This window comes from Trachemys scripta, chromosome 8, assembly GCF_013100865.1.
Source record: "Trachemys scripta elegans isolate TJP31775 chromosome 8, CAS_Tse_1.0, whole genome shotgun sequence".
Classification (NCBI taxonomy): Eukaryota; Metazoa; Chordata; order Testudines; family Emydidae; genus Trachemys; species Trachemys scripta.
In genome coordinates this window covers 19,403,006-19,429,420 of record NC_048305.1, presented here as the reverse complement: position 1 = coordinate 19,429,420, position 26,415 = coordinate 19,403,006, and the positions used below count along the sequence as shown (strand labels likewise).

Below are 26,415 nucleotides of genomic sequence, written 5' to 3'. Positions count from 1 at the left end.
GTATTCACAAGCAATCACTAATCAGTTGGTGACAGTGCCATGGGGATTAGATCTGATGAAGACAATGCATGTATGACAGTTTTACTACTGCCATTGTAGCCTGTAAAAATCAATACATATGTTTACATTTTCATTTGGCAGTGGCAAAAGATAAGGACACCTCTGAGGAAAAGGGAATTATTATGCCTTGATCCTGAGAGATGCAGAGTGCCTCCTGAGGCCTAAGAAATTCTGAGTGCTTTCACCTCCTATTGATTTCAGCGCTTCTTAGAACTGGACCCTTTTGCTTCTTCCACAGTGTATGTGGCATGTCAATGAGATGCTCTGTTGTATTGCGCTAAGTGTGTCTGAGTAAAATAAGTGGTTTTGCTCAACAGTGGATGTTGCTGGGTTGATTATGAACATGGCTGATTTGTGCATGTTATTGGTGTTCATGATGAGAATAAATTATTTTAACTATGAAAGTGTGGAAATTACCGCATATTTGGCATTGTTGTACAGACAAATAATGGAGAGAGATTATAAGAACAGAACTGTTGCTCAAAGGTTCATCAAAGCACTGAGAAATGCTGCTGCTTTTCCAGAATGTTGTCATCTATATTTTAAAGTTAATAATAAATGAACATTTAAAATGGCTTTTATTTCTGCTTTGTGTTTTTCCTTGGTGTCATTGTGTGTGTGACAAGAAGTCAGCACTGTTGCTGTAATTTTGCATGCTGGATGAAATGCTCCATAGATAAGCCTTACTTAAAAACACGTATATTTACTTTTTACTTTAATTGTTACACTGCATTTAAAAACTAGTGAGGTCCCTTAAACTAATTACAAGGTAAATCTTCCTGACTATAAAACCAAGTAGGCTGTGGAATAAGCTCCCAAGGAAAATGGTAGAAGCCCCATCACTTGGGACGGTTACACTAGACTGGACAAAACACTGGGAAATGTGCAATAGGGAACAATCTTTTAGCAAAGTTTTTTCCACTATAACATCTGTGGTCGATGAGATCATTTTAGCAGAAACATTCAGCTATTCTGGGATTATTATTTTGTTTACATGCTGAATTACCACTTATTTCAGATAGAGGGCCAATTTCATACCTGGCATAAATCTGTTGACTTCAGTGAAATCAGAACGGGGAAGGGACACAGTTGGTCTATTCTGCCTCCAGAAGTTCTGTACTTCTCACCTTGTTTCACTTAGCCTCTTGAATCCCTTTCAAAATTATTCTGTGTGGATGATTTAGAAGCAAAACTAATAATTCAGAGAATGGTCTCATTTTTCCCTATGAACTGTCATGTTCTGGTTTGTCTGAAGTTGCTCCACATTTTCAAGATACTATTCTAGGCATACAGAATTGTGGCTCTTCAGCTTTCAGAGTGCTACAGTGGTTTTTCCTTTCCCTCTCAGGAATTCCTGCTGCCTGTCCACACACCTCCAAACTCTTCCATTGGTCTCTTGTGCTCCCAAATTTCCAATGTATATTTGATGGAAATAATGTTGCTACATAAAGTAGTGTGCACAACTGTGAAGAAATTGCATTTGTGCATGAAATATATTTAATGAAAGAGAAAATGTGCTTAAACATTAATATATCATAGACCATGGGGGAAGATGGAGATTGAGAGTAGAATGATTTATATCTTGGGACTCTTAAACTGTGTAGAAGTTGGGCTATTTTGTAGCTATCACAAACTTGTTGACAAGTTGCAGAAATTAAAAATGTAGTGAAATGCTACATCTGAGACCCAGTTACAAATCTTAGGCTTCCTTAGTGTTAACTGGTAATGAAAGCAGTAATTCTATTCTGATTTGTTTAGCTGGAAATAGAAAACAATAGACTCTGGGTCTCTTATTAAAGGAATAAAAAGGGGCACATTTTCTGTTGAAGGAAGAATTGTCTTGTATACCCATGGAATTTCCTGTTGATCATATTGCTGCTTTCTCTTATTGCCAATCATTGATCTGCTTTGTGTGGGTAGAAATGTTAGACATTGTATTCACTCTGTAGTAAAATCTGTAAGTTACTGTTTGCTTTGTTGTTTTCAGTTCGCTTTCCCTTACACTGCCTTAATGGTGTCTCTCTCTTTGGATCTTGCTGACAGCTTGAAAATGTCAATTTTCTATGAAGCACCCAGTTTTATAAGCTTATTACTGCCATTTCATATCTATTTGTGAAGATCAAATGAAAATGAGGCTTTTACACTTTCTAAAGTAGCCACAGAGATTTCCTCTGTCTTGTGGAGGAAATTCTGCAATTTCCCTTTATCAGGTTGCCACATTTTTCAGATGATGGCACTGCGGAATTTCATTAGACGCATTCCCTGTGTATATTCACAACCATACCTACTTATTTTTAGTGACAAAAATGTTTTTACACCTGCCAGTCCTGGAGAGCTAAGGCAGAATGAGGGGTTCTATTCTGTCTCATGTATCCTCAACATAATTCTTTATTTAGTTCCAGTCAGTTACCTATGGTATTGCAAGGTATAACTTCATGGAATTTAATAAACAATACTATTGGTAAATGCACAAGAAGGAGTGGAGTACAGTGTGCTGCCCCTTATCTGTGTTGGCACTGACGGGAGTAACAATCAGGAAAAATATTTTAATACTAAAATGTCTGAATATATAAAAAGGGTCAATATGCTGAGTAAGCAGGTTCCATTTTTGTATCTGTATTCTTCATAGCACAAGCACAGTCTCAATGGGTTTGCAGAGATGGTGCTGAAGGCACAATTTGAAAGGCATAGATATGCACAATATCACTAAAGACGTCATTTGAAGGCAGTGGGGCTGCTCAGATGTCACTGAGCACATAATTTGGCTTGCAGGATCTTTGCTGGGGTTGATATACAGTGGTGCTGGAACACTTTATATAGTGGGGGTGCTGAGAGCCATTGAACCAAACTGTAAACCCTGTATATGATAGAAACCACTTCAAGACAGGGGGTTCTGCCATACCCCTAGTTCCCTCACCTATGCTGATATATTCAGGGCTGCCCGGGAGAGGGGGGGCAAGTAGGGCAATTTGCCCCGGGCTCCGCAAGGGCCCCCACGAGAATGTCGGAGGCTCCCCCCCGCTTTCCCCTATCCCCCGGTGCCTCAGCGTGCCGCGTCCAGGAGCCGCCCTGGACAGCGCTGCAGCCATGTGGTCTGAGCTCCTCCCGCTCAGAGCCATGTGGTAAGGGGGCGGGGCTCCGAGCTCCGGGCCGAGCGATGGGAGCTCAGGTCCCATGGAGCCATGCCACTGCGCTGTCCAGGGCCGCTCCTGGCAGGGCCGGCTCTAGGATTTTTGCCGCCCCAAGCAAAAACAATTTTGGCTGCCCCCATCCCCGGCCCCGCCTCAACTCCGCCCCTTCCCCAAATCCCCAGCCCTGCCTCCTCCCCCCAGGCTCTCAAGCCTAGGAGGGAGGGAGGGAGAGGGAGAAGCAGCGCGTGCACCGCGGCCACTCGGGGTCTCCCCCTCCCTCCCAGGCTCTCAAACCTGGGAGGGAGGGGGAGCAGTGGCGCACGAATCAGCTGTTTCGCGTGCCGCGGCCGCTTGGGATCTCCCCCTTCCTCCCGGGTTTGAGAGCCTGGGAGGGAGGGCGAGCAGTGGCATGTGAGCGGCAGCAGCGGAGGTGAGTTAGGGCGGCCGGGGCACATTTTTAGGGGCGGCATGGCCTGCGCCAGAATGCCGCCCCTAAAAATGTGCCGCCCCAAGCACCAGCTTGTTTTGCTGGTGCCTAGAGCCGGCCCTGGCTCCTGGACACGGTGCACTGAGGCTCTGGGAGATGGGGGAGGCGGAAGTAAGCAGCATGGTAAGCCCCTCTGAGCCGGGCACCCCCCGACCTCATCCCCCCACAGCCCTGACCCCCAGCTCTGAGCCCAGTCCCTGTGAGCCAGGCACCCCCCGACCTGAGCCCAGCTCCCCACGCTGCCCTGGGCAACAGCAGCGCCACCCCCAGACAGCAACAGCCCATTGGCACCAACCATCACCCAGCAACAGCCCATTATGTAATTGCAAATGTATACATACCATTAAAGCATTTAATGTTTTTAAATAATGTATTTTGTGTATTTTCAAATTATTAAAAATTAATTTTTGAATGTATTTCATTGATTATTTTTTACATTTCCAAATACATGTTACTATAGTATTGCAACTTTTTTTTATGGAAGGGGCCCCCGAAATTGCTTTGCCCCAGGCCCCCTGAATCCTCTGGGCGGCCCTGGATATATTTGAAACAGTGGTTTGACTTTGAGATCACAGGGTGAATTTGCAAGCTTGGAAGTTAGAAAAACATCTGTTTGCTTCATAGTACTCTTATCTGGAAATCACTGACACACACTAAACATGGAAAGCCATGATGCCATTTTAAAGGAATTGCTTCTCATAGTAGAAGTGCACAAAAGTTGGCACAAAGTGATTACATTGTTTTATAACCATTCACTTGAGTACGTGGAGTGACTCGCTGGTAGAGGAGCTGTATATTTCCAGTGTGTACCCAGCAGCAGATAATTACACTAAGCATCTTTAGTAATATAATGAGATACAAGGTATCTTCTTATACGTTCAGGTCTGGAGAAAAATTTCAGTGGGCTTTGGATCAAGCCCAGATATGTAAAATAGTCAGGATTTAACATGAATTCAAAATTAAGGAAAAGAAATGGCCAATTTCTTTTTAAAAAGTATAACTCTTATTACTAGGTCAAAAAAGGGGCATAATCTCTCAACATGAGAGATTTTTTTCCTTTTGCCCCATGCCTTGTTCATGCACACTATTTAAACCATGTTCTGAAGACAAAATTATTAACTTTCTCATGGGCTTGTCAGCGGTACTTATCACTATCGTATCTGAGTGCTTCACAAACAGTTTATCTTCACAAAATGCCTGTAAGAGGAGGAGGTGGTATTATCCTCATTTTACAGATGGGGTGAGGTGCAGAGAGATTAAGGAAAAAATATTCAAATTTTGGGTATCTAATTTGAGACACCCTAGGATCTGATTTTTCAAAATAGAGCATTATATAACACTTCATATGTTTGAAGCACAGCTCCCACAGACTTCAGCTGCAGCTGTGAGTTCTCAATACTTCTGCACATCAGTGCCCAAAGTCACAAGGAAAGCAAGGAAATACAGTTAGTGACCGCCTCTGAAAAGTTTGATTTAAGTGACTTAACTAAATTCACACAGGAACACTGTGGCACCGACAGGAATAGAATCCAGTTCTCCAGGAAAGCATTCAAGTTGCTTTACTTATTTCACTGTCTTCTCTTCCTGCAATGTGCCTTATTCACTATGCACTTTCCAACTTCTGCAACAGATGGAGGGGTCTCACAGACCCTAGTAGTCTTCACTACATAACCCCGATTCAGCCCCAAAGCAGGTCCATCTTGTGCACTGAATGAAGTGGGCATCCTGTGGAAAAACAGGTATGATCATGTATTTAAAACTGCATCATAATGCATATGCACAAAGGGCTGAACTGGGGTTGCACAGACAACCTAATTCTGACATTTCCTAATTGAGGATTAGGGGTCCACCTAATTGCTGAGAAATCACACAATTTTCATAGGTTGGTCACGGCATAAATAGCATATTTCACGGATGTGTTACACAGCCGCAACATTTACTATTTATGCCACGACCAACCCCCAAATATGTGTGATTTCTCCTCAGCGTTATTCAAAATAGGGGCCTGGACCCAAAACAGGGTTGCAAGCCTATTAGGAGGTCATGTTATTGCCACCCTTACTTCTCCGCTGCTGGTGGGTGGTGCTGCCTTCAGAGCTGGGTGCCTGGGCATCACCTGCCACTCTCTACTCTGCCTCCACGGCTGGAGACCAGATTTCACAGTATATGATGCAATTTTCACAGCCGTGAATTTGGTGGACCCTGACTAATGAGTGTTTAACTTTGCAACCTTAATAATGTTATTCAATGTAGGGTTATGTGTGCATAGTTTCCTGTTTGTTGTTGTTGTTTTGTTTTTCCTTTAATAAAAGCAAACTGAGAAAAACAGAAATTCCATCATGTGGCATCTTATTGACTGCCACATGGGCCATCAGCAGGTTTGGAACCTTTAGATCCACCACATAGACTTCTGACTCTTGAGCTAATGGAGTGGCTGATAGCAATAGTAGGTTGTCATCCTCTGTATGGACCAGAACTAGATGCAAATGGGACATTGCCACTGGGTTTCACAGATATTTGCTAACAGCAGAAGAATAGTGAGATTCAGGAATTTGGATTTCATTTCAACATCTGGAAAGCAGAGTGCTGTAGTGGGCATCGATCTTCTCTCCTTTCCTCCCAAGCATTCCCTTTTCTGCCCACTCCCCTCCAACCTGGTCTCTGTTCCAATCCTCTCTCTTCACCACACCTGACTCCTCATCCCAGTCTCTTCACCTAGTTGGCCCCAGTCTTCACTCCTTGGACTACTCATCCTTGTCTGCACCTCCTTGCTCAACAAGTCTCAGTCTCTCCCCTACATACTCGCTGCCTCAATCTCAATCTCCCCACAGCTTTCCAGTCCCAGATTCCTTCCCAGTTGCCCTAACCAGCCCTCCAGCTCTTTGTCCCAGTCTCCTTGCCCAGCCAGTCCCATTTGTCCCTTCCTGGCTTTTCATCCAATTTTTCTCTCTCTGTTGGCCTCCAGTTGGATCCCTCCTGGCCCCTGTTCCCTGACCCCACTGGCTCCCTGTCCCAATCTCCTTCTCCAGGCTCTTCACCCAATCTCAGGGTTTGTGCCCTTCTCCCTCCTCCACCCCAGCTCCTTGTCCCAATCTCTTAGTCCAGCTAATCCCAGTTCTTCCCCTGCATTCTGGTTCTTCATCAGATCCCCACTCATCTCCTTCCCCCTGCCCCACTGATTCCCAGTCTCAGTCTCTTTGCCCAACCAGTCCCAATCTCCCCAAAGCTCTTCATCTGATCTCCGTCTTTCCCCATCTACTAGCTCCCAGTTTCCCTCCATATTTCCTTCCCCAGCTCCCAGTCCAAGTGTCCTTGCCCAGCCAACCCCAATTTCCCTCTCCCACCTCAGCCTCCAGTCTCAGTCTCCCTGTTCCAGTCTACCCTTGCCATCTCCCCAACAGTTCTGGCTCTTGTCTTCTCTGTATTTAAATCAGGCAGTCCTGGGCTCAGCTGGGCAGGGTGCGGGGGCAGGGGGAAATCATTGATAGCACAGGTGAGACAGGCTCCCTACTCTCAGGGAAGGTGTCTGGACCCAGCAAGCCTTGCAGCCCCCCAGAGATACACTTGCAAGGAAAGTCCTGCTTAGCCCTAGGCTTGAGCATGCCCAGTGTGGATGGAATCCTCTAGGAATTTAGCTGCTAAAATCCAAGAAGTGTCGACAGAAAATGTGTGAATTATAATTTTTCAAAAACTTTTTTTTTGTCATAGTTGGGTGATTTTTTTTTTCACAGGGACAGCAAAAGGCACATTTTGGACACGAAGGCCACCCCCTGTCAAATGTCAAGTCCCTGCTCCAAAGCATAGGGGCATTACAACTTTTTGACGTAAAGGAGGCCAGAATTTTTCACCATGGGCAAAATAATGTATTTTCCCTTGTATGTTTCTCAGAAACCAAAATTAAAATAAACTAGAATACAATACAAAAAATTATTCAACCTGAGGCAGACACCCTGCATGGAAAATTTCAGCCAAAACAGTTGAAGTTTGATAAAGTTATACGCAACTGAAAACAGGCTCTTATCATGGGAAGTGTTGGGCACCTTAATAATAGATAATACTAACAGCCTTGTCTATAATAATTCCTCCCTCAGGGCTTCTTGCACTCAACAGCCATACTTAGCACTTGGAATGAACTCACAGAACTGTAATGAAAGACTTTGTCTTGCCTGTGCCAAGGTGTCACTTAACAGCATTATGACAACTGGGCTCCAAAAGGCTTTCGCTACACAAATAGTTCACATCTTTTAGAAGTAAATGTAGTACTTGTAAAAGATGCCAGATTGAGAGCCCTAGAGACAAAGCTTTATATTTATAATCAATCAGATAGGGCATGTCCAGTAACAGGGTTAGATTGCCCCATGTTACTCTCTGCTCCTAAACAAAGTGCTTCAGCCCTATCCTACAAAGGCCACTTCTTATGATCTAAATATTGTGGTGATGGGTGTATTTGAAATGTAGATAGATAGAGTTCAGTGTCTGAGCTCAGTCAGTTCTTAGCCTTTGTGCCTGTTAGTACCAAATGAGGTGGTGGTTATGCAATATAGAAACTGAATGAGACCTCCCATCATCTCATTTCACAAAAGGTTCAACCAAAAGGCCAGCGATCGTTATAACTTTCACTCAGTTCCAGTCCTGACTGGATTCGATCCAAGCACTAGGAAGTGAGAGGCGTTGCATCCCAGCACTAGTCCCTTTCTGGTTTCTTTAGGGGGCTAAATCCTGCAACCTCCACTCAAGATTTACTAATTGGAGCCAATAGAAGTTTCCCCTAATTAAGTCTGGAGTGAGGGCTGCAGGATTTGGCCCTGTCTAGGAAAACTCCTTATTGTTGGCGTCCCATACATGAAATCACAGTTGCACAAACAGCAGTTTCCGGGCTTAGGTACCGCCGCGCAGCATCAGGGCACAAGCTGGAATCGTTGCTAGGGATTGTATCTGAAAACTCCCCTCTCGTTCCCTGAGCAGGCTCCAGGTGGCGGTGGTGGGTAAGCGCTTTCCCGGCTGCCCTATATGACTCCAGCGGATTTTTTTCTGCAGCACTTGTGGCCATGCACTGAAACAGCAGGTGGTGCCAGATTCCACATGGAAGCTGCTACCCTAGTATTTTTGTGTGTGTGTGTGTGTGTGTGTGTGTGTGCGCGCGCTGCAGGCTGGCGCTGCTCTCAGCACTCCACTCCCCGCTTCGCCGTCAGTAGCGTTTGGAGCCAGGCGTCTGCAGACCGAAGCGCTGTCCCTTCAGCACCACCTTCCTGCGCTGGGAAAAGCCCAGTCCTGCACAACTCGGCCCGATCCCCCCCAATAAAGCGTGGTTTGCAGTAAGTACAGGGAGATTTGTGGCTATGGGGGAGGGGAGGTGTTTGTTGCTGGTGTGTGTTGTGTGTGTGTGTGTTGTACAACATCCCCGGTGTGCCTGTATAGCTTCACCACCAACAGCAGACAATGAGAGCTCAGCCTGAGTTGCATTGTGCCACAGTTTGGGGGGGTGTCTGTCCCGCTCTGACAGGGGCTCAAGCTTGGGCGGGGGGGTATATTGAAAATCAGAAACCCATTCTCATATTCATATTTTGTCTTCTTTAAACAAAAATAGCCTATAGGAGAGCAGCCTCCAGCCTGTAATAGCAGCCCCATCATCTGATTAACCACAGGACCAGGGGAAACATGCCAGTTTCAGCAGCATTCTTTTCTGTGCACTTTTTATGTTGTCTGCTAACAAGGATTTTCATAGCTCCAGACACCAACAATATACGTGATGAAACAAATATTGGGCCAAGTTTATCCCTGGTAGAAGTCCATAGGCATCAGTGGATTTACAGCAGGGATGCATTTGGCCCGTGTACGAGGGCTTTTTGCAACGCGGTCCTGATCTGCAACAATATTTGCGGTGTTAGTGGGATTGTGAGAGGTTTTTATTTGGACTCACTTTGGGCCTTTTGAGCAGTTTTTATTTGTTTAATGTACCTTAAAGTGAAGTTGTTCCAGATTTGATATGCTTTGTCTCTAGCAAGCCAGTAAAAAAGCCCAAATGAGCAATGACTGATATGCAGAATTCAACAGAGCAGTGTCAGACAGAATCCTCTTCTCCATCTCCTTTCCCCTTCGCCCATCCCCATCCCCTTGTAACATCAGTCATCTTGATTTGTTTTAGGTCTGGAAAGTGAGGTCCAAGAATGGTGAAGCTGGGGAGTAATTTGAGTGACAAGAACAGCAAACCACCATCCAATGAAGATGGTTTTCAGACAGTTCCTTTGATCACACCCTTGGAAGTAAATCATCTGCAGTTCCCAGCTCCGGAAAAGGTAACCCTCCACCCCAAACAAACACAAAAAAACCTCACAAAAGCAACCAGATCTCTGCTTTTCACTGCCCTGTTCCATTATTGGTCTCTAACGGACATTAAAACGCAATGTATATATATATCAGAACCGAATTAATTGACATGTGTTGGTGGAAACCAGATCCATGCCAAAATAGGGATAATGGACTTGATTCTCCTTCCACTTGTGCCAGGGTCAATGCACCGGTGTCAAGTAAGAGTGACATAATTGAAATAAATAAAGTGATGCTGATCTGAACTGGTGTAAATGAGAGGATAAACTGGCTCTTTACATCTAGTGCTGATAAACAATCTGAAAATTAATAACAAAATAACTAAAAAAGATTAACGTGATTTTTCAGAAATGTCTGAGAGGCTCTAGGGGAAATCAAGGATGCATAAGAGCAACTCCTTTTGATGCTACCACAAAGCAGCCGGTCAAGTTCAGGCACTAATTGCCATACAGTGTGGGGTTTAAATCGCTTAGGTAGTGGCTACCACCTGTAAAATTAAGAAAACAACATTAAAACTGATGGATTGATAATGAAAACTCTGATGATTACCATATTAAAATGATCTGTTGGTGAAAACCCATTGTAATGTATTGGTCTAAATGGATTCCCAGGCACTCTTTCTGTTTAAATGAATGTGCCAATAATGTGTATTCATCTCCATGCACATGTAGTTATTACACTTGTTAGTTGTGGCTCATACCCCTATGTCTTTTGTCCTACCCTTGCCTGAGGGCTGGAGCACCTGCCAAAGGACAAAGGCCCTGATCCAAAGGCCATTGAAATCAATGCTATTGACTTCTATGGACCTTGAGACAGCTTTGAGGTGTATTATAGCAGGAGTTAGCAGTAACAGAAAATCTGTTATAAAAAAGGAGAAGGTGCTAAAAATCCCCAACAATCCTTGTTACTTTATTATTTATAGGACAAATCCTGAAGGGTGAAAGTCACTCCATAGCAGAGGGCCTTTGTAAGGCCCTATTAATCAGCTGAACCTAAGGTAAAGAGAGTGGGGGTTAAGTGGTAAGGGTGAATTCCACCTTACTCAGTGTTTGCGCAAGCAAAACTCTCACTGACTTCAGTGAGACATTGAGCCTGAGGAAGGACCTTGGGTTGGCCTATATTTATGTTTGAATTTGTTTTGCAATCAGGGAGCAGGAATGTTTTCGATTTTATTGTAAAGGGAATTTTACTTTCTGTCTGTAACAGACGCAGTCTTGCCAGCTGTGGATTATGGCTTCTGAGAGTCAGAACATGAGCCAGGCTGGCTTTTGATGCCTCTTAAATGAGTGGTCAAAGGGGTCAAAACTAGTGTGCAGTGGGGGCTTGTGCATCAACAGACAAAAAGTCACTGCTCTCCTCTTCTTAAATGTAAATCAGTTGCTGCGTATTTTTAATCACAAGGAGCAGTGTTCTAGACCTCTGCCTTCCTTTGTTTGCCCATCAGTGCCATTAATCACTGCTCTGTTGCCAGTGTAACAGAGAAGGATATGTTTCAGCATCTTTCCTTTAAGTGAAGTCCTGAAAAACTTCTTTGGTTAATAAGCTCGCTGCTATAAGTTCTCCTTCCTGAGCTTACCTAGAGTACTACAGTTATTCTCATGTAGGGCACCACAAGTTCTTAGGCTGACCCTGAACTCAGGTCATTGTATCAGCGGGGTAGCCGTGTTAGTCTGAATCTGTAAAAAGCAACAGAGGGTCCTGTGGCACCTTTAAGGCTAACAGAAGTATTGGGAGCATAAGCTTTCATGGGTAAAAACCTCACTTCTTCAGATGCAAGTAATGGAATCTGAAAAAGTGAGGTTCTTACCCACGAAAGCTTATGCTCCCAATACTTCTGTTAGTCTTAAAGGTGCCACAGGACCCTCTGTTGCCTTTTTCAGGTCATTGTGCACAACTTGTAGGAAATTGAGGCTATTTTCAAAGCTGATGGGATTTGGGCACCCAATCCTGTTCAGACCAAGACTGGATGTCTTCCTGGAAGACATGCATTAGCCAAGCACAAGTTATTGGGCTTAATACAGGGCTAACTGGATGAAATTCTATGGCCTGTGTGACACAGGAGGTCAGATTTGATGATCTAATAGTCCCTTCTGGCCATGAATTTCTTTCCCTCCCAAATTCAAGGGGTATCATGGTTTTGTGGGACTACATAGGTCAGCGCTGATGCTGGAAGAAACCTTTCTCCTTGGCAGGAGCAGTACATTTTATTTATCTGTCTTGCCAATACCAAGGCCTCTCAGAGTGAGAGACTCTCCATTATTAATAATCCTGAGAAGTAGTATTTTAAATTTTCATGATTTGCACTTTGCACCACCTGAACTGTAATATATTACATGTGCCTTGGCAGTGAAGTGGGAATTACATGAGGGCTGTGTGTCCTTTTCTAAATGAATAATTTAAAGTTTTCACAATGCCAGTTATGTTAAATGTTATTACTCATTTCTTTGGGGAAAATGCAGAGCTTAAGCACAAATATAAAGTGGCAATAAATGATATTACATTTAGCCAGGCAAAGAAAAGACTTAGAATTCATATCAATCCATTTTCTGAATCTCCTACTTCATCTTTTACAGGAAAATCAGATTTTTAAAAGTTTCAGTAATAAATGTAATGTTTTTCCTTGTTACATTTCACATTTACCCCGCTCCCGCTTAAAACAAATGGTCAAATGGTTTTTAATTTCTTTCTTTCTTTCTCCTTCGTCAATTGAACATTTGGAATTCCCAACATTCTCTCTGCTGTTTATTCCCGCCCCCACCCCAGGATGTAGGTTATAGTTTTTAACATGCACACATAGCATCTGATCTGTTGTTCCTCACCTCAATATACCCATAAGCTGCCAAAGCCAACACACCATTACGCACAAAGGGCTTGATTCTGGACTCATTGCTGACAAAGATAATTTTGCTTTTGACTCCAGTGGGATGAGGATTAGGCCCAACATAGCAGGTGCATTTAGTTATAGACCTCTGTGACTATTTTAATAAAAGACCTCATCAGCCAAAATTCTGCTTGTATTCAAGGATGAATATTACCCACAGGAAATGGAACTGCATAGCATATATGGCTCATGCCTACCTACATTGTCACTACTTTTAAAGGCCTAATAAAAACCCATTCTAGAGGGTTATTATTGATAGGTGTCACAGAAGAAATGTGTTTTAAGGAGGGATTTGAATGAAGAGTGAGAGGGTGATTGGTATTCATGCACAGTATCCAAACAGGTATGCTTCATGAAAGGATGCACAAAGATAAGAGCAGGGAGAAGAGTCATTTAGGAAGGAGGTTTTGGCAGAACTTGAGTAGCAGAAAGAGGAGTAGGAGAAGCGGAGGGCAGAGATGTCTGTGGGAACTATGTGTTGCAGGACAGGAGCAGGTGCAGGAGACATTGCAATGCTTCAACAAGGTGTGAAAGGTGATAGGAAACCTGAGAAAAAGAGCAGACTCTGAGGTGACCTAACAGAGGTTTCAGATTATTGAAGCAAGTGAGAGGTGACATTTTTATACTGGTCAAGATGTCAAAAATTAGGGGAAAATAATTCAAATATTAGGAAACGAGATGTAAATATGGCATTTAAGATTAACTAAATCTTAGTTAACAAACAAAGGTTCCTATGGAATAATGGCCATTTGTCCTCTACCTAGAAATAGGGCCTGGAAAATCAGTGAGTTTGAGCTCACAGAATTCCCTAAACAATGTTCCATCTGAGGAGCAGAATTTATTGCTTCTGGAATGGGCACGAAACTTGGCCTTCTGAAGACAAAGACTGCTTGACATCTGCAGAGAATATCCATGGATCTTGGGACATCTTTCGAGAGATGGGTCATTGGCATGGTGTCTCAGTACCCCCCCCCCACTGCTTCTAAGCCTTCCCCGCCACACAGAGAATAGATTCATTAGGAATTGTGATCCCATGAGCTCCTGTAACTCATATTGCTCAAGTGAGACTCTTTGTCCCTTTCTAGAGGCTGATCTTTATAAGAAGCTAATGAGGATGCTGCAGCTGTCAGCCAGTGGACTTGGTTCTTTAGCTCAAGAGGCAGAGGTTCATGCTTTTAATGGGAGAGTTCCTGGGTTTAATCTCTGCTGGTGATTAATGGCAGTAGCCATAATCCCACCATGTCCTTGCCATAAAATCCTCCTTTATTTCAATGTGTGGAGGGTGATCTTACACTGCAGTATCCCAATCGGCTTAAGGGGGGCCATGCTATGGAGAGCCTCCGTCTCCCTGGTCTAACTTCCTAGTTCCTGATTCCACAGCATACCAAAGGCTTCCATGTGCTCAGATGGAGTGTGCCTTGGAGCCATTGCTATCCCATAATGTGCCACTGTCCAAGCTCTGCTCCACTTAGCTTTCTGTAGTGGGGGAACCTGAGAGAACATGGGGTGTTTAGAGTAGCAGTGTGGTCAAGTAGGTAGAGCATGGGCCTGAGAGTCATGAGAGCTGGTTTCTATTCCTGTCTCAACCATTGACTTGCTGGTATGACTCAGCAAACCACTTCCCCTTCTCTGTTTCTGATTCCCAATTTGTACGATAAGGAGAATGATTTATGTGCTGTTATGTAAAGCTCTATGGATGAAGAGCATGACAGGCCTGGTAAGCATTATTATTATAAATTGCTGAGTGAAGGTGACTGAAGCAATAGTCTTAGGCTCTGGTCCATCAAAGCACTTAAGGATATGTTTAACTTTGTACATTTGAGTAACCCCATTGACGTTAATAGGACTACTTATATGTGGTAAGCACATGCTTAAGTACTTTGCTAGAGTGGGGCCTTAAAGACTGCAAGCGATAGCTAGACTTTTTTCTGGAGAAGGGGGTGGGGTGTGGCAGACGGGATCCAAAGAAAGAGAAGTGCTTCCATGTTGGGTTTGGCAGCTTTCTCCTCTTCCTAAAATGTCTTACAACCTATTTACAAACTTCATTTTGGAAGCAGCTTTCACAGGACAGTTCTACCATGGACACGAAGTGAAGCAAACACAGAATACTTTATTTCTGTCCCCTTTATTGCCTTTGCTATAAACAGCATCGTTCCTGTTTAGATGAAAGGTGGGGCCTGGCTGGGAAATGTAGTAAGGGGTTTGTAAACAAGTTATAGCAGCAATAACATTTTGCCTAAAGATCCTCTGAGTTGGCATTTGTCTAGACTCCACCTAGGGCACAGAGCTTGAAAGGGTCACAAAGCCTATAGATAAAAGTATAGCCAGCAGAAAAGCTAGACTCTGCAAGATTTCGGTGGGATGAACACCGTGTGTGAAGTTAAGCACATTTGTAAGTCTCTGCTAGATCGGGGTCTAGGTGAACCCACACAAAGGCTGACAAGTGTTAAATGGTACTTATTCAGCAATCGCAGAGGCTAAACTGATCCCACTGATTGATAGGCTGAAAATTATTTTTCAGTATGACATCGATGTGCATGTTGCTTTACAAAATGGATAAACATGGATCCTCTGCCACAAACAGCTTAAGCCCAGATCCTCAAAGGAGCTTAGGCGCCTAACTCCCATTGATTCCCATTGATTTAAATGGGAATTAAGTGCCTAAATGCCTTTGAGAATCTGGGCCTTAGTCTAAGATGCTGAGCTGCAAGCACAGACCCTCGTGACCATGCTGAATCCTACTGAAGTCGAGGCCAGAATGACAGAAGGAGATGAGAACATAGGGAGGCATGTGAAAGAAAAATGAGAGACAGGACTGTGTGGCTGTATGGGTCACTCGGGAGACTAACGCACGTTGACAGGGTGCAGCGAAGACATTATTTATTTCTCTAGCTAAATGAGATTTTGAGTGAATGATTTTTGTATTATAAATGCACAAAGGGCCATAGTTAAGAATCCTCCTAAAAGAGTGGTAACCCAGTGCAGGGCAATGCTATCTAGGGAAGTTGCCTTCCTCATAACAGACCATTTCCACTGTAACTTTACCAGAAAGAAGCAAGTAGGGAGCCTGGGAATTTCTTTTGCTTCATTTATTATTGAGATCAAATACACTTTGGGGCCCAATTCTCTATTCTGGTGTCAGTTAGGAGTAACTGTTGGAGTCAGTGGAGTCAAACTGTTGTAAAATGAGTGAGGGAAGAATGAGGCCCTCTATATTTTCTGTGTTTCATAACAAATAACTGGTGAGATATACAGTGCCTTATTTTTAATTCAAACAATGGGATCCTGGTCTTATGATGGAACTGCTTCAAGGACATGTACAAATAAATGATCTCTGATTACTGTATTGATTGTGGAGGTTCCACTGTGGGGATTTTTTATTATTACATAGTTCTACAGCCATTCGGCTGTAGATTCTTATAGAGTCTGCTGCCATTTAGAGAGAGAGAGAGAGAGAGAGTGTGTGTGTTCAACAAACAAAAATTATAAAAAAAAATCACAAAGAATTTTGAATAAACAAAAATCACTCCATTTCTAAACTGGCAGAATGAAAATGATTTTCCATTTCTTTGTGAAAAATTGGTACCATGTTTTGACCAGCTGTAGTTTAGACCTGCTCCAAAGACATCAGTATAGAGATAGATGCAGAGAGAGCCATATTAGGCAGCACTTGGTATGGTCTGTGGGAGGATTTCCCTGTGACGGGTTGGATCACAGAAACCCCTTTGGGGCTGCCAACTGATGTGCCAAGACTACTTCTGCCCCGCTTTCCTGCCCTGGCAGCTTGGGACTTCAGTGCCCTGCCTGGTTTGAGCCAGACCCGCTAGCCTGCTGCAAACCTGGATCCAGGTCTGAACCACGTCCCCTAACAGCTGTAGACTTAACTGAAAGCAGCTTAAGAAGTGTTCCTGTTTTTAACACTTAGATGCCCAACTCTCAATGGGATCCAAACCCCAAATAAATCCGGTTTACATTGTTTACTCATACATTGTTCGCCCTCTATAACACTGATAGAGAGATATGCACTGCTGTTTATACCCCCTCCCCCCCGGGTATAAATACATACTCTGGGTTAATTAATAAGTAAAAAGTTATTTTATTAAATACATAAAGTAGGATTTAAGTAGTTCCAAGTAGTAACAGACAGAACAAAGTAAATTACTAAACAAAATAAAATAAAACACTCAAGTCTAATACAGTAAGAAGATTGAATACAGATAAAACCTCACCCTCAGATGTTTCAATAAGCTTCTATCACAGACTGGATGTCTTCCTAGTCTGGGCACAATCCTTGCCCCTGGTACAGCCCTTGTTCCAGCTCAGGTGGTAGCTAGGGGATTTCTCATGATTGCAGTCCTCTTTGTGCTGTTCCACCCCCTTATATTGCTTTGGCACAAGGTGGGAATTTTGTCTCTCTGGGTCCCCCCACCCTTCTAAATGGAAAAGTACCAGATTTAAGATGGATTTCAGTACCAGGTGACATGGTCACATGTCCTGTGAGACCCCAAGCCTTCATTCCTCCCCGCCTGACTCACAGGAAGGCTTGCCTGCCAACAGAGCCATCCACAGTCAATTGTCCTGGTTGATGGGAGCCCTCAAGATTTCAAACCACCATTAATGGCCCACACTTTGCATAATTACAACAGGTCCTCAGAGTTATATTTCATATTTCTAGTTTCAAATACAAGAGTGATACATTTATACAAATAGGATGACCACACTCAGTAGATTATAAGCTTTGTAATGATACCTTACAAAAAGGTTTGCATAAAGCATATTTTAGTTACATTATATTCACACTCATCAGCATACTTTCATAAAATCATATAGAGTGCAACGTCACATTCCCTACCACCTGATGGAGCTCATTTGTATTGCTGGATACTGCTAATCTAACTCCAACTGGGTGATTTTTTACCCATGTGACTGGACACTTGGTGCACAAGGTGTTAACTTCAGCTCAACGCTCAGCACCCCTTGCATTGGCTTTAAGAATGGTTTAGGACTAGAGTGGGGAGATTACCCTTACAATGATAGGATCCACACTCAGCCTCTGTCTTTTTTCTGTCTAGTCATTTCACCAGCTGCCTAATCAAGATACTTTTGGAGAACAAATATTTGACCTTTGGAATGTACCAGGTTGTATGTAATAAAAGAGCACTCCTAAATGCCTCTGTTACAGCTCTACCTCACCCCTGCGAATTAATCTGATCAGTGGAGCAATTAGGGCCCCACCCACACAAAGGTTAACTGCTAGAGCAACTAGCAAAGGGGTTTCAAGTAGTTTCTCTGGTAATTGAGGACTGGGATTTCTTTTCTTCCTCCTCCTGAGAAGACTGTTACAAAGTGGTGCAATGGACTGTTCAGTAGGTAGTATGGGCCTGGCTAGATTTATTTTCAACATCACACTTGATTCCTGGTTGTAGCTAGCACAGTTAAACCCTTATTATGGAGAGGTCCTTGGCTGAAGTAAAGCCGTGAGTAAGAAAACCAGGATGAATAACAAATGTGCAGGAAAAAAATATAAATTATACAAAGAAACAAGTAAGGTTCTTAATATTTTATTTTCTAGCTTTATAGCTCTGCATTGAGGCCTACTGTCCGAGCATAAGGGAAAATCCTCTTACCTATCATTATGGAATTTATCTACACACAAAATCTACATGAAACAAGTGAAAGGAATTTGAAAGAAGTCAAAGGGATTAAATTGAAAACAAATCAGACACTATGGAAGGAAAATGAACACTGTTGCATTACTTCTGCATTGCTGTCTGCAATTACATGAAAAAATATACGCAGTTGGAAACAGCAGAGTGGCGGGGATCTGGGTATTGTGGACGGTTGGTTTAAAAATAGAACAAAAGGTATTTTCTGAACACTGGTGTGCAGGTGCTTATAGGTAGTACTCTATAATCTACTGTAGAGGCTTTACAAAGGGTGAAAAGGAAGAGTGGGAGTTAGGGCCCAATCTGGTGTGGGTTCGAGCATTCTCAGCTCTGTTTTGGCCAGAGCCTGAGAGCCTAACCCCATTCTTACTCAGGCACATTCACACTAACTTCAGTGGGAGTTTTGCCTGAGTGATAACTGAGTAAGGACCACACAGGATTGGACCCTTACTCTATTTAGGGTGACCAGATAGCAAGTGTTTGAAAAATCGGGACGGAGTGGGGGGTAATAGGCACCTATATAAGACAAAGATCCAAATATCGGGACTACCCCTATAAAATCGGGACATCTGGTCACCCTAACTCTACTCTCCACTGCGTAGAAGATGCAGTGTCACTTCAAACCCGCCAGGGCAAATTCACCCCTGGTGTTGCTTCACCAATGTTCGCGTAGTGCTGCCAGGACTCAGTTTGGGCTCACTATATTCTAAAAGGCTATTTTAATATAAATGTGTTTGAATCACTTCTTCTGACTCTTTTAAAGGCTGTTGTGATTGCTACTGTAGCAAATAATATGGAAAGGGATATTATTCAAGAGTACAAATATTAGCTATTAGCTACGTGCTTTGCATTGGAACCCACAGGGTGGTTTCCTCGTTTTCCAAGTTTCACATGATTTAAGTACAGAAGGAGAATCCTAGGGACACTTCCTGGACCAAATTAGGCTTGATATTCTTCATTTTACAATTACTGGCCAACTTTCTTCAACAGCTTTTTAGGGATTGCCAAGAAATTCCCATACTTTGAATGACCAAGTTCCTCAGAGTTCCAGAATTTTGCTCCTCACATGTGTCTTTTGCCTTTTTGTGGAAGCCCTCCTTTTAGAAACTTTATGTCCCATTTCTCTCTCCAATAGTGTTTTAGGGTTTTTTTTGTTTGTTTGTTTTGTTTTGAAAGGGATGGAGATGACATCTTCTCTCAATAGTGGTCAGGTTTCAGAGTATGTCTGTCTGACCTTCTATTGGCCAACTCTAGGTATAGTCATGTGTTCAGTGTGTAACATTTATTTTGGTGGGTTTAGTACAAAATACTTTATTTATCTAGTTATTCTTCCTAGATTTATAAAAAGGTTCAATATATCTCAAAGTTTCAGTGTTATTAATTTGACATTGTCCCTTTAAAAACCTGTAGCTATAGCACCTTGGATTATGTCTCATCATTCTTAAAAGCTAAATAGGAACAGGATTGGTCAGCACTTTGTGTGAGAACTTTTCAGGAAAAGGTGGAAAGTGATATTGGTGGCTCAGGGCCTAATTGTGAGTGCTCAGCGCCTCACAGAATTGGGCTCTTAATAAGTTATGCTCTTTCTTTAGAGGGGCTAAAGGGCTGTGCTGTTGCAAGTTCTGTCATTTGGATGGGATATAAAAATTATGTCTTTGGTCCTGTAGCTATTAAAGAGCAGAAGTGATAACCTCAATGTCCTAGCACAACGTAAGTGATCATATATAGTCCATTGGAACGCCTTTTGCAGATTCAATTGGATGCGGTATTCTTTACTGTTGTGTAGTGCTGCATTAAATAGCTAATGTTTCATCTCAGAGGTGGCTGCATTTCAATGATGGATGAAGTTATTTTATCTAATCTAATCTATTTTACCTAGTTCTCAAATTGTATTAATGTTTGTAACACATTTGAGAGTGGCCAGTGAAATGGCATATAGAAAAGCAGTTTATTTAAGATAACAAAAATGCCTGCTTTGCACTTAAAGCTTAAAAGCATTGACATTTTTCAGGTGATTGTGAAAACAAGAACAGAATATCAGCCTGACCAGAAGAACAAAGGAAAACTCAGGGTGCCAAAAATTGCTGAATTCACAGTCAGTTTCACTGATGGCGTAACAGAAAGATTAAAGGTAAGAAATGGTCATTGCCTGCTACCTTAAGATGTCAGCTTTATATATTGCAGAATAACTGATACAATTCAACAGTGAAAAATCTCAAAACTTAATGCTGTACTCACTGCTGGGGGCAAAGAGAGTTTTGCCTTTATAAGGATTAGGCTTTGCAGTGTTGTTGTAGCATGTTGATCCCAGCATGTTAGAGAGACAAGGTGGGTGAGATAATATCTTTTATTGGATGAACTTCTGTTGGCAAGAGAGACAAACTTTTGGCTTACACAGAGCTCTTCTGTAGGTCTAGATTTAGGCTGTTATTTTAGGAAAGAACACAGAAATAGCCTAGAGAAAGAGTTTTCCTGTCCTGGGAAAAATTTTGAGATTTCAAACATTTTTCCCCTCTTGAATCATGACCAAATGTCAAAAACTCAAAATTTTTTGCAAACTGATAACCCCAAAATGTTTTGGGTTCAGGTCAATTGAAACATTTCAGTTTTACATTTTCTAAATGTTTTGTTTCTATCTTTATCTTTTTAATTAATACTTTAAAAAACTATAACAAGCTTACATTTTGAAACAAATCACTTTGAACCGAAAAATATAATTTCAATGTTTCAACACTTTTGAAACTTTTCCCCCCAAATTTGGATAAACTGAGAAATTTGTCGAAACTGACCCTTTCAGCGAATTGACATTTTCCAATGTCAAAAAAAAAGTCTTTTCAAAAAATTACCAACCAGTTCTACTCACAGCCAAAAAAGAGCCCCGTCTGGTGAGGTATTGAGTGCCCTCAACTTTCCTGGACTGCAGCTGAATTGGGGAGGCTTAGCTCCTCCTAAAATCAGACCCAAAATGTGGCACAAAAAACATTAGAGCTGCTCAGAGGAAATATTTGAATTAAGCAATACACAATGTGGAACGCAATCTTATAAGGTCTGATCCCACGTCTAGTAAGGTCAATTACAATTTTGTCATTAACTTAAATTGGGAACAGGATCTGGCCCCAAAGGGAGAAGACTTGTGTCTGGTCCAACAGTCCTTGTCCCTGAAAACCTAGGACTGGGCTTGTAATAATGTAAGACTTTGTTCAATTCCTTGCTGTAGATTTCTGGATGTTACGTCACATGCACTCTCTGCAGTCCATTATTTTGCCCAATTTCACTTGTTTCCGTAAGACATGAATGTCTCAGCAAAGTCTGAAACTAAGAACAATGCAGACTACAAGTAGAAACACAATTTTGTTACAGCTATCCTCACTACCTCAGGAGACAAACATCACTTTGGACATCCTGGTATGTCAAAATGTAATACACAAAAACACGATCCAATACAAATCAGTTTAATTGGTCTTTATTGCAGTTTGGGACTTGATGGTTCAGCTTTCTAGAATGTTCAATTTTTTTAACAGCATTTTTGTAAAACACTGTTGAATTGTTTAATTTCTGCTTTTAATCAACGCACCAAGTAGCACACCTGGGTAACTCCATTGATTTGATCTGGTACATTTAAATCCGTGACTCATTTTCAAGTGGTCTATGAATAAATGTTAGCGGTCTCATTTTTTCAGGAGGCATGTTGCGCTTTGATCTCAGTTAGTTACATGGGGCCATATCATGCTGTTGATTTTTACTGCATTGATATTATCAATGACACAATTGCCTAGAACGTTTCATACCGATTTTCCACCAATGGTGCCACTGCAGTGGTCCCAGCAACAGTGTAAATGCTACTATAAACAGGGCTCAGGAGTTTAAAATCCCGGGTCATGGAAACCACAGCATACATATCCCAGTGTGCATTATGCAAACCAGCAGTAGAAATAGATACTGTACCCAGGAAACAGATTTACAGAGGAATAAAATACAGCATCCTGTTTTCAAGATGTGCATTGTGCTAGAGCAGTGGTTCTCAACCTGCGACCTGTGGGCCCCTTGCAGCCCAATCAGCACAATGCTGGGGCCCATATGACATCCTCAGGACCATACAGGTAGTATTGGATGCAGCCCACATAACACATTGTGGGCAACATATGCGGCCCACAATGGTAAATTAGTTGAGAACCATTGTGCTAGGGGCACCTAATAAATGGAATTGTTGTCATTACTGTAAGTAACTATGTGCTACCATCTATTTAGAGCTCAATCCTGTAGTCCTCAATCTGGAAACAGACAATGCAAGATCAGATTTTAATTCCATCCAAGGATCTGGCCCTATTATTTAAAAAGAAACCAAGAACATTTGATCCTTCTGTTTTACACATGTTGGAGGCCCATGATTTATTATAATATATGGTTAAAAATATAGTCCGCCTAAGTGTATAAGTCTCGTTTCATCTTCTCCTGTTATGGGTTTCTTATTTTTCCAATTACTCAGTCCCCTGGCCTGCTTCTATAGCTTAGATCCTCCTCTTGAATTTTTTGTGCTCTCATCTTTGTATTTCTGGTCCATCTCTTTCCCTCCCCTTGCCATCTGCTCTTGACCTCTTCCCCACACATAGCGTAAGTAGCCTGGCCAAGAGACTGGCCATGGGGAAGCAGGCTGTGATACCAAAGTCCATGTCAGACACATCAATGTAAATGTTTAAACTGGCTTTCCTTTTGCTGCACTGGAGGGTTGCTGTGGACCCACAGCTTTTCCCATGCAGCCTGGCAGTGCAACGGTTTCCTTTTAAAGCTATTTCCTTTCCCTTAAATCCATATGATTTTCATTTTGTACTTTTCACTGTCACTTATTAATCACTCAGTGGATAAGACTATAAATCTCTACCCACCTGGTTTTCATGAGGCTTCCACGTATTGTATTAGGTTTGTGGTATTATTTCCTAACCAAAATGAGCTGAGATAATAGATTATATTTTATTGCTTTTGTACTGGATTTTTTCTATTATGCTTCATTTTTACATGGCTGCATGTTTTAGGAAAGTTATTAAAAATACCTCCCTCTGGTTATAGGCAGGTCTATTATCTATACTGATGAAATCATTTTGCATTTGCTTTCTGTAAGAGGAAAGCACAGTAAATGCTTAACTTTTATTATCTCAGTTTCGGCTAAATTTTTAAAAGGTTTTTTTCCTCCTTCTTCCTTCCTTTTTTTTTTAAATACCATATAAATGAGATCATCATTTTCTGTTACTGACTAGTTGCTCTGTACAGCATTCCAGTGAGTGATGTCTTGGAAATATCATCCACGTGTTCTCATTAATGGGCCAATTAAAATTAGAGTATTCATATACACGTGAACCAGATCCTCAGTTGTAAAACTGGAGCAGAATCTGGCCATATGTATCCTAGGCCAAATGAGTCATCCCATTGATTTCAACAGGATGAATGGGGTGGGGAAGGTGAGCGAGCTGTGGGTCAACAGCTGATGTGTGTGAGTGGGGTGAAGGTGAGGAAACAGGTAAGAAGGTAACTAGGAGATTGATCTCCTAATGCTCATGTACATGTCATTTTACTGTTGGATTAGGCACTCGGTAAATCAAGCGTCAACTTTAAAGGATAAGAAATGAGGTGTCTTGCTTCTTGCTTTCCCCCCTAAGGGCAGTATTATCATCAGTTCAGCCAGAAATAAATGTTTTGATAATAAGGCAAAGTGAGACTCTATCATTAATAACCATGAGTGGAAAGAAGCTGCTGGAATTCCATGTGTATGATTGTTACCCACCTGCTGCTGCTGCTGCGTCTCCCTCTGCCTGTTAATGTTCCTTATCTAGTGCAGAGGTTCTCACAACAAATTTTTTGTTGGCGTCAGAGTGCGGCCACCAACACTTGCTGCTGGCCGGGCTGACAATTTTTCCTAAAATACTAAATTAACTTTAGGAAAAACAAATAAATATGCACATATACATGTCCAAATCATTGTAGTTTATTTATGTAGGTTTATTCAGACTCAGTAATAAAAATAATTTACAGTTGTCCCTATTCTTTACTGGACCTACACAGAATAGAAACACAAATAAGGCGCTTTGCATGTTCTTGTCTTTTTGTTGTTGTTTCTTTTGCTTTTTTGGTTGCACTTTTTTTTCTTCTAAGACATGCTAGCTGGTAAGTCTTCTGCTGTGAAAAGTGATATTTGTATGTTTGTTCATATCACTTTTCACAGCAGACTTACTCAGCCCCAGCAAGCCCTGAGACAAGTTTAAGTCCTGAATGGGGAGGTGGGCAGGGAGGCAGCGGGGGCAGGGACAATGGCAGGGGTGGTGAGCCTGGGGCCTGAGCCTGCCAGCGCATGGACAGAGCCCAAAGCCCTGTGGCCGAAGCCTGCCTCCCCATCCCTGGCAAAGTGTGGGAATTCACCAGCTGCTTGCACCTCCAGAGTTTTTCTCTCTGGAGGGGGGCATGGCCCAACCGCTGCTGGTGGCCCTGGGAGAGGGGCCACTGCTTTGCCCCCCCACCCTATCAAAGCCCAGATAACTGTGGCCGCAAGGAAAGGCCCCGGTGGCCACATGCGGCCACAGTGATCGCATTTGAGAAACACTGATCTAGTTTGTCAACTCCTTTGTGTTAAATTCCTCTCTGCCTTTGGTCACTTTGGTACAGGAAAGTTCACAGGGAAAGGAGGAGGTTTTCTGAAGGTTTTCATTTTTTCCGAGCCATGTAGTTACATCACAGAGAACTTTTTTCCTTCTCTGGGGAAGTTTCAGGACCATATGTACCTGACAGTCAAATCCTCAGATGCCCTTTATTTTGCCTTACTGGAATCTTTTATTGAAGACGCTAATAAATTTTTAGACAACCCTCTAACATGAGCCTGCCAAAGTCAGAATCGAAGCTTATATATGTGTATCTTTCATCCATTGAGAACAGAACAGATCTGATCTCTTTAATTATCATAAAGTCTGACAGCAGCAACTGTCCCCAGGCGATGATTCTTATTTCAGTCTTACCTCTTCCTGGAATTTTAGATAGTTTCTGCAGCTTGTCACTTCTAATATATGAGATTGTGTTTCTTTATAGCTCAGTACAGTGTGTCCTGGAACTTTGACCAATTAGGCTTATTCTTCAGCTAGATGAGTCATCTCATCCATAGTTTGATAAATGTTTAAATAGCTATGTGTAGACAGGTTACAAGAAAATGATGTTAAAATAGCATTAAGGTAGAGCCGTCTATACACAAAAGGAATTTCTTTCCTTCTTTCATCCCTTGCCCCTCCAGAGAAGAAATGACAAAATGTTTCTAAGCCAGTTGGCAGTGGTTTATGTGTCTTATCCCTTCTGGGCTGATACACGTTTATAGAGTGCCTCTCTAGGAAGTTTTTGAACTGGTTTAGGCTGTTTTCTTCTCACTCTGTGATATTGAGGTATTCCCAGCCCTCCACGAGATCCCACAGGTCCATCAACGAGGGGCGGGATGAGGATATAGTGATTACTTTGAAATACATAGCAAATATTTGCCATGCGGTCAGAATTGTGCTTATTATTATCCCTTTGGTTAGGTAACAAAGCCATGGTGCAGTAAATAAGATCTGGTAGTTAAATGCATGATCAAAGAGGTGCCTTACGGCCCTGCCAAGACAGTGTATTGCTTTCTGGATGGTCAGAATGGATCCAGGCCTAGCTATATCTGGTGAGGCTCACCTCTTCTATAGCCTATGACATTGCAGATGATGGCTTTTGAGAACAAGCTGGTGATGTGCTAATATTGTACGGTAATTCTGAAGTGGCCATGTTAGCATCTTTCTATCAAACTCAGGACATGTCAAATGCTTTTCTGGTTTCAAGGCACATTATTCTTTGAAGGTTTTTGACTAT

At 42.4% G+C, this 26,415-nt stretch overlaps 1 protein-coding gene across 5 annotated transcripts in view; it reads left to right on the top strand.

The window, feature by feature from the left end:
- LOC117881400 (neuronal vesicle trafficking-associated protein 2-like) overlaps window positions 1-26,415 on the top strand; it is a 62,427-nt gene that overhangs the window by 12,196 nt on the left and 23,816 nt on the right. For 3 of the 5 annotated variants that reach the window (XM_034778612.1, XM_034778615.1, XM_034778611.1), the window contains one exon: window positions 142-632. In XM_034778612.1, the coding sequence (XP_034634503.1) occupies window positions 142-225 (84 nt within the window). In that variant the 3' untranslated portion in view covers window positions 226-632. Of the gene's footprint in view, window positions 1-141; window positions 633-8,830; window positions 8,994-9,823; window positions 9,975-20,563; window positions 20,684-26,415 lie in introns of those variants that run through there. The other 2 variants (XM_034778616.1, XM_034778617.1) reach the window with 2 other exon arrangements.